Source organism: Homarus americanus, unplaced genomic scaffold (genome assembly GCF_018991925.1).
Source record: "Homarus americanus isolate GMGI-L3 unplaced genomic scaffold, GMGI_Hamer_2.0 scaffold19565, whole genome shotgun sequence".
In the NCBI taxonomy this organism is placed as follows: domain Eukaryota; kingdom Metazoa; phylum Arthropoda; class Malacostraca; order Decapoda; family Nephropidae; genus Homarus; species Homarus americanus.
In genome coordinates this window covers 17,388-25,000 of record NW_024740023.1, presented here as the reverse complement: position 1 = coordinate 25,000, position 7,613 = coordinate 17,388, and the positions used below count along the sequence as shown (strand labels likewise).

At 56.6% G+C, this 7,613-nt stretch overlaps 2 protein-coding genes across 2 annotated transcripts in view; both read right to left on the bottom strand.

Annotated features, from left to right (window-relative positions):
• LOC121875042 (uncharacterized protein PB18E9.04c-like) overlaps positions 1-1,311 on the bottom strand; it is a 2,487-nt gene extending 1,176 nt beyond the window's left edge. Inside the window, exon 1 of the mRNA XM_042379391.1 lies at positions 1-1,311. This exon is cut by the window's left edge and continues 1,176 nt beyond it. Within this exon, the coding sequence (XP_042235325.1) occupies positions 1-1,311 (1,311 nt within the window).
• Positions 1,312-6,321: 5,010 nt separating this feature from the next.
• Positions 6,322-6,864, bottom strand: LOC121875041. Its single transcript, XM_042379390.1, has one exon. It carries the CDS (start codon positions 6,862-6,864, stop codon positions 6,322-6,324), a length of 543 nt encoding a protein of 180 aa, XP_042235324.1.
• Between the last annotated feature and the right edge of the window lie 749 nt (positions 6,865-7,613).

Below are 7,613 nucleotides of genomic sequence, written 5' to 3'. Positions count from 1 at the left end.
GCTGGAGGAGTTGTGTCCACACTGTGTCCTGCTGGAGGAGTTGTGTCCACACAGTGTCCTGCTGGAGGAGTTGTGTCCACACAGTGTCCTGCTGAGGTGTTGTGTCCACACAGTGTCCTGCTGGAGGAGTTGTGTCCACACAGTGTCCTGCTGAGGAGTTGATCCACACAGTGTCCTGCTGGAGGAGTTGTGTCCACACAGTGTCCTGCTGGAGGAGTTGTGTCCACACAGTGTCCTTGGAGGAGTTGTGTCCACACAGTGTCCTGCTGGAGGAGCTGTGTCCACACAGTGTCCTGCTGGAGGAGCTGTCCACACAGTCCTGCTGGAGGTGTTGTGTCCACACTGTGTCCTGCTGGAGGTGGTGTCCACACTGTGTCCTGCTGGAGGTGTTGTGTCCACACAGTGTTCTGCTGGAGGAGTTGTGTCCACACAGTGTCCTGCTGGAGGAGTTGAGTACACACTGTGTCCTGCTGGAGGAGTTGTGTCCACACAGTGTCCTGCTGGAGGTGTTGTGTCCACACAGTGTCCTGCTGGAGGAGGTGTCCACACAGTGTCCTGTTGAGGTGTGCAGTGTCCACACTGTGTCCTGCTGGAGGTGTTTGTCCACACAGTGTCCTGCTGGAGGAGTGGAGTACACACTGTGTCCTGCTGAGGAGTTGTGTCCACACAGTGTCCTGTTGAGGGTTTGTGGTCCACACAGTGTCCTGCTGGAGGAGTTGTGTCCACACAGTGTCCTGCTGGAGGTGTTGTGTCCACACTGTGTCCTGCTGGAGGAGTTGTGTCCACACAGTGTTCTGCTGGAGGAGTTGAGCACACACTGTGTCCTGCTGGAGGAGTTGTGTCCACACAGTGTCCTGCTGGAGGTGTTGTGTCCACAGTGTCCTGCTGGAGGAGTTGTGTCCACACAGTGTCCTGCTGGAGGTGTTGTGTCCACACTGTGCCCTGCTGGAGGTGTTGTGTCCACACAGTGTCCTGCTGAGGAGATGAGTCCACACAGTGTCCTGCTGGAGGTGGTTGTGTCCACACTGCAAGTCCTGCTGCAGGAGATGAGTCCACACAGTGTCCCATGCTGGAGGAGTTGTGTCCACACAGCCCTGCTGGGAGGTGTTGTGTCCACACTGTGCTGAGTGCCAGGCCCACACAGTGTCCTGCTGGAGGTGTTGTGTCCACACAGTGTCCTGCTGGAGAAGATGGTCCACACAGTGTCCTGCTGGAGGAGTTGTGTCCACACAGTGTCCTGCTGGGAGGTGTTGTGTCCACACTGCCCTGCTGAGGTAAGCAGTCCACACAGTGTCCTGCTGGAGGAGACATGAACCACACAGTCCTGGGTTGGAGGTGCCAGGTCCACACTGTGTCCTGCTGCAGGAGATGAGTCCACACAGTGTCCTGCTGGGAGGTGTTGTGTCCACACAGTGTCCTGCTGGAGGTGTTGTGTCAACACTGCTGTGTCCCTGCTGGAGGTGTTGTGTCCACACTGTGTCCTACTGAGGAGATGCATTCACACTGTGTCCTGCTGGAGTGCCAGTCCACACTGTGTCCTGCTGGAGGTGTTGTTCACATAGTGTCCTGTTGAGGAGATGAATCCACACTGTGTCCCTGTTGAGGAGTTGTGTCCACACAGTGTCCTGCTTTGAGTGAGTTGTGTCCACACACAGTGTACTGCTGGAGGAGTTGTGTCCACCAGTGTCCTGTTGGAGGAGTTTTGTCCACACAGTGTCCTGCTGAGGAGTTGGTGTCCACATAGTGTCCTGATGGGAGGTGTTGTGTCCACACAGTGTCCTTGATGGGAGGTAAGAACCACACAGTCCTGCTGCAGGTAAGCAGGTCCACACAGTGTCCTGCTGAGTTGTGTCCACACAGTGTCCTGCTGGAGGGAGCTAGGCTCACACAGTGTCCTGCTGGAGGTGTTGTGTCCACACTGTGTCCTGCTGGAGGAGCAGTCCACACAGTGTCCTGCTGGGAGTTGGTGTCCACACAGTGTCCTGCTGGAGGAGATGAGTCCACACCTCCGTGTCCTGGTTGGAGGAGTTGTTCCACACAGTCCTGCTTGAGGTGTTGTGCTGTCCACACTGTCCTGCTGGAGGAGTTGTGTCCACACTGTGTCCTGCTGGAGGTGTGTCCACACAGTGTCCTGTTGGAGGTGTTGTGTCCACACAGTGTCCTGCTGGAGGAGTTGTTTCCACACAGTGTCCTGCTGGAGGTAAGCAGGGGTCCACACAGTGCTCTGCTGAGGAGTTGTGTCCACACAGTGCCCTGTTGGAGGAGTTGTGTCCACACACAGTAAACCTGTTGGAGGGAAGCTGTGTCCACACAGTGTCCCTGCTGAGGAGTTGTGTCCACACTGCGTCCTGCTGGAGGAGTTGTGTCCACAGTGTTCTGCTGCTGGAGGGATGTGTCCACACAGTCCTGTTGGAGGTAAGCAGGTCCACACTGTGTCCTGCTGGAGGTGTTGTGTCCACACTGTGTCCTGCTGGAGGTGTTGTGGTCCACACAGTGTCCTGCTGGAAGAGCTGCAAGTCCACACAGTGTCCTGCTGGAGGTGTTGTGTCCACACAGTGTCCTGCTGGGAGGAATTGTGTCCACACAGTGTCCTGCTGGAGGTGTTGTGTCCACACTGTGTCCTGTTGGAGGTAGCCAGGCCTCACAGTGTCCTGCTGGAGGAGATGAGTCCACAGTGTCCTGCTGGAGGAGCAGGCCCACACTGTGTCCTGCTGGAGGAGATGAGTCCACACAGTGTCCTGCTGGGGAGTTGTGTCCACACTGTGTCCTGCTGGAGGAGTTGTGTCCACACTGTGTCCTGCTGAGTGTGTTGTGTCCACACAGTGTCCTGCTGAGGAGATGAGTCCACACTGTGTCCTGCTGGAGGAGTTGTGTCCACAGTGTCCTGGGTTGGGAGGAGTTGTGTCTGGCCATTGAAAGTCCTGTTGGAGGGGAGTTGTGCTCATTAACAGTGTCCTGCTGGAGGTGTTGTGTCCACACAGGTCCTGCTGAGGAGTTGTGTCCACACACAGTGTCCTTGCTGAGGAGGCTGTGTCCACACAGTGCCTCTGCTGAGGAGTTGTGTCCACACAGTGTCCTGCTGGGAGGTGTTGTGTCCACACAGTGTCCTGCTGGAGTAGCCAACCACACAGTGTCCTTGCTGGAGGAGTTGTGTCCACACAGTGTCCTGCTTGGAGGTAAGCAGTCCACACACTGTGTCCTTGCTGAGGAGGCCAGGTCCACACAGTGTCCTTCTGAGGTGTTGTGTCCACACACAGTGTCCTGCTGGAGGTGTTGTGTCCACACAGTGTCCTGCTGGAGGAGTTGTGTCCACACACAGTGTCCTGCTGGAGGAGTTGTGTCCACACAGTGTCCTGCTGGAGGAGATGAGTCCACACAGTGTCCTGCTGGAGGAGTTGTGTCCCCACAATGTCCTGCTGGAGTTGGTGTCCACAGTGTCCTGCTGGAGGAGCTAGGCTCACACAGTGTCCTGCTGAGGTGTTGTGTCCCACACTGTGTCCTGCTGAGGAGCTAGGGTTCCACACAGTGTCCTGCTGGAGGAGTTAGTCCACACAGTGCCCTGCTGGAGGAGATAGAGTCCACACTGTGTCCTGCTGGAGGAGTTGTTCCCCACACAGTGTCCTGCTGGAGGTGTTGTGTCCACACTGTGTCCCTGGAGGAGTTGTGTCCACACCTGTGTCCTGCTGGAGGTGCTTGGGGTCCACACAGTCCTGGTTAAGGTGTTGTGTCCACACTGTGTCCTGCTGGAGGTGTTGTGTCCACACAGTGTCCTGCTGGAGGAGCTTTTTGTTTCCACACAGTCCTGCTGGAGGTGTTGTGTCCACACAGTGTCCTGCTGGAGGAGTTGTGTCCACACAGTGCCCTGCTGGAGAGGCTAGTCCACACAGTGTCCTGCTGGAGGAGTTGTGTCTCACACAGTGTCCTGTTGGAGGAGTTAGTCCACACAGTGTCCTGCTGAGGGAGTTGTGTCCACACAGTGTTCTGCTGGAGGAGTTGTGTCCACACAGTGTCCTGGGTTGGAGGTGCAGTCCACACTGTGTCCTGCTGGAGGTGTTGTGTCCACACTGTGTCCTGCTGGAGGTCCACACAGTGTCCTTGCTGGAGGAGTTGTGTCCACACAGTGTCCTCAGTTGGAGGTGTCCAATAATGAAAGTCCTGCTGGGTGGAGTTGTGTCCACACAGTGTCCTTCTGCTGGAGGTGTTGTGTCCACACTGTGTCCTGTTGAGGTGTTGTGTCCTCAGTGTCCTGCTGAGGAGATGAGTCTCACACAGTGCTCTGGTTGGAGGAGTTAGGCCACACTGTGTCCTGCTGGAGGAGATGAGTCCACACAGTGTCCCTGAGGAGTTGTGTGCACACTGTGTCCTGCTGGAGGAGCTAGTCCACACTGTGTCCTGCTGGAGGTGTGTTGTGTCCACACAGGTCCTGTTGGAGGAGATGAGTCCACACTGTGTCCTTGCTGGAGGAGTTGTGTCCACACAGTGTCCTGCTGGAGGAGTTGTGTCTGGCTACTTTCTCAGTGTCCTGCTGGAGGAGTCCACACAGTGTCCTGCTGGAGGTGTTGTGTCCACACAGTGTCCTGCTGGAGGAGTTGTGTCCACACAGTGTCCTGCTGAGGAGTTGTGTCCACACAGTGTTCTGTTGGAGGTGTTGTGTCCACACAGTGTTCTGCTGGAGGAGTTGTGTCCACACAGTGTCCTGCTGGAGGAGTTGTGTCCACACACTGTTCTGCTGGAGGCCAGGTCCACAATAGGTGTTCTTGTTGGAGGAGTTGTGTCCACAGTGTCCTGCTGGAGGTGTTGTAGGGGTCCACACAGTGTTCTGCTGGAGGTGTTGTGTCCACATGCAGTGTCCTGCTGGAGGAGTTGTCCACACAGTGTCCTGCTGGAGGAGTTGTGTCCATTGGCAAGTCCTGCTGGAGGAGTTGTGTCCACACAGTGTCCTGCTGGAGGTAAGCAGCCCACACAGTGTTCTGCTGGCGTGTGTTGTGTCCACACAGTGTCCTGCTGAGGAGTTGTGTCCACACAGTGCGTCCTGCTGGAGGTGTTGTGTCCAGCACAGTGTCCTGCTGAGGTAAGTGCACCTATACAGTGTCCTGCTGAGGAGTTGTGTCCACACAGTGTCCTGCTGGAGGTGTTGTGCCCACACAGTGTTCTGCTGGAGGTGTTGTGTCCACACATTGTCCTGCTGGAGGAGTTGTGTCCACACACAGTGTCCTGCTGGGAGGCAGTGTTGTGTCCACACAGTGTCCTGCTGGGAGGTGTTGTGTCCATACAGTGTCCTGCTGGGAGGAGTTGTCCACACAGTGTCCTGCTGGAGGTGCTGTGTCCACACAGTGTCCTGCTGGAGTAGTTGTGTCCACACAGTGTCCTGCTGGAGGAGTTGTGTCCACACAGTGTCCTGCTGGAGGTGTTGTGTCCACACAGTGTCCTGCTGGGAGGAGTTGTGTCCACACAGTGTCCTGCTGGAGGTGTTGTGTCCACACAGTGTCCTGCTGGGAGGTGTTGTGTCCACACAGTGTCCTGCTGGAGGAGTTGTGTCCACACAGTGTCTCTGTTGAGGAGTTGTGTCCACACAGTGTCCTGCTGAGGAGATGAGCCCACACAGTGTCCTGCTGGAGGAGCTAGTCCACACAGTGTCCTGCTGAGGAGTTTTGTCCCCACAATGTCCTGCTGGAGTAGTGAAGCTCGTTGTGAAGCTGTGAGCCAACCTTCCTCTGCCCCGCTGTGAGCCAACCTTCCTCTGCCCCTGCTGTGAGCCAACCTTCCTGCCCTGCGTGAGCCAACCTCCCTCTGCTCTGCCAGAGCCAACCTTCCTCTGCCCTGCTGTGGAGCCAATCCCTTCTCTGCCCCCTGCTGGAGCCAACCTTCCTCTGCCCCACTGTGAGCTGACCTTCCCTCTGCCCCGCTGTGCTAATCCCTGCCCCACTCAGAGCCAACCTTCCTCTGCCCTGCTGGTGAGCCAACCTTCCTCTGCCCTGCTGAGCTAACCTTCCTCTGCCCTGCCAGAGCCAACCTTCCTCTGCCCTCACAGAGCCAATCCCTCTGCCCTGCCAGAGCCAACCTTCCCCTGCTCCTGCTGTGAGCCAACCTTCCTCTGCTCCCCCTCAGAGCCAACCTTCCTCTGCCCCTGGCTCAGAGCCAACCTTCCTCTGCTCGCTGTACCAACCTTCTCTGCCCCTGCTGTGAGCCAACCTTCCTCTGCCCTGCCTGAGCCAACCTTCACTCTGCCCCCACAGAGCCAACCTTCCCTCCTCTGCTGTGAGCCAACCTCTCTGTCTGCCAGGAGCCAACCTCCCTCTGCTCCCCTGCGTGAGCCAACCTTCACTTGCCCTGCTGTGAGCCAACCCTCCCTGCCCTGCTGTGAGCCAATCCCTTCTCTGCTGTCTCTGCTGTGAGCCAACCTTCCCTCTGCCCCTGCCAGAGCCAACCTTCACTCTGCCCCTGCTGTGAGCCAATCCCTTCCTCTACCCCTGCCAGAGCCAACCTCCCTCTGCCCTGCTGTGAGCCAACCTTCCCTCTGCCCTGCTGTGAGCCAACCTCTGCCCCGCTGTGAGCCAACCTTCCCTCTGCCCCACTGTGAGGCAACCTTCCTGCTGTGAGCCAACCTTCCTCTGTCTCTGCCAGAGCCAACATTCCTGCTGTGAGCCAACCTTCCTCTGCCCTGCCAGAGCCAACCTCCCTCTGCCTCGCTGTGAGCCAACCTTTCTCTGCCCTCTCTGTGAGCCAACCTTCCTGCGAGAGCCATCCTCCCTCTGCCCCACTGTGAGCCAACCTTCCTCTGCCCTGCTGTGAGCCAACCTCTGCCTCGCTGTGAGCCAACCTTTCTCTGCCCTGCTGTGAGCCAACCTTCCTGCTGTGAGCCATCCTCTGCCTCTGCTGTGAGAGCCAACCTTTCCTCTGCCCCCTGCTGTGAGCCAACCTTGCTGTGAGCCAACCTTCCTCTGCCTCTGCCTGAGCCAACCTTTCTCTCTGCCCCGCTGAGCCAACCTTCCTGCTGTAGAGCCAACCCTTCCCTCTGCTCTCGCAGAGCAACCTTCCTCTGCCTTGCTAGAGCCAACCTTCCTGCTGTGAGCCAACCTTCCTCTGCCTCAATGCCTGAGCCGACCTTCCTCTGCCTCTACTGAGCTAACCTTCCTCTGCTCCCCACAGGAGCCATCCTTCCCTGCCCTGCTAGAGCCAACCTTCCCTCTGGTCCCTGCCAGGAGCCAACCTTCCCTCTGCCCCCTGCTGTGAGCCAACCTTCCCTCTGCCCTGCTGTGAGCTAACCTTCCTCTGCCCTGCTGTGAGCCAACCTTTCTGTCTGCTGTGAGCCAGACAGCGCAAGTCCTCCTTGCTGCGGGTAGTAGGTAGCTACCAAACAGGAGGTACTACCGCCTGGGAAGATATTGGAAGCATAATGTGTTGTCTAATGGTAGACTCTGCTGCCATATGGCATCACGAATATTGTAACCAAGTCCCAGGTTGCTGATCTGACTTTCTGCCTCATTTACACACAATTGCAGGGTCTCAATTGTTTCTCTTACTATTGACAGCAACATATACAATATATTGTTTTTTCTTTATCTTTTTTTTATTTTCTGTTATATTAACATAATTATTATTATTACACACTC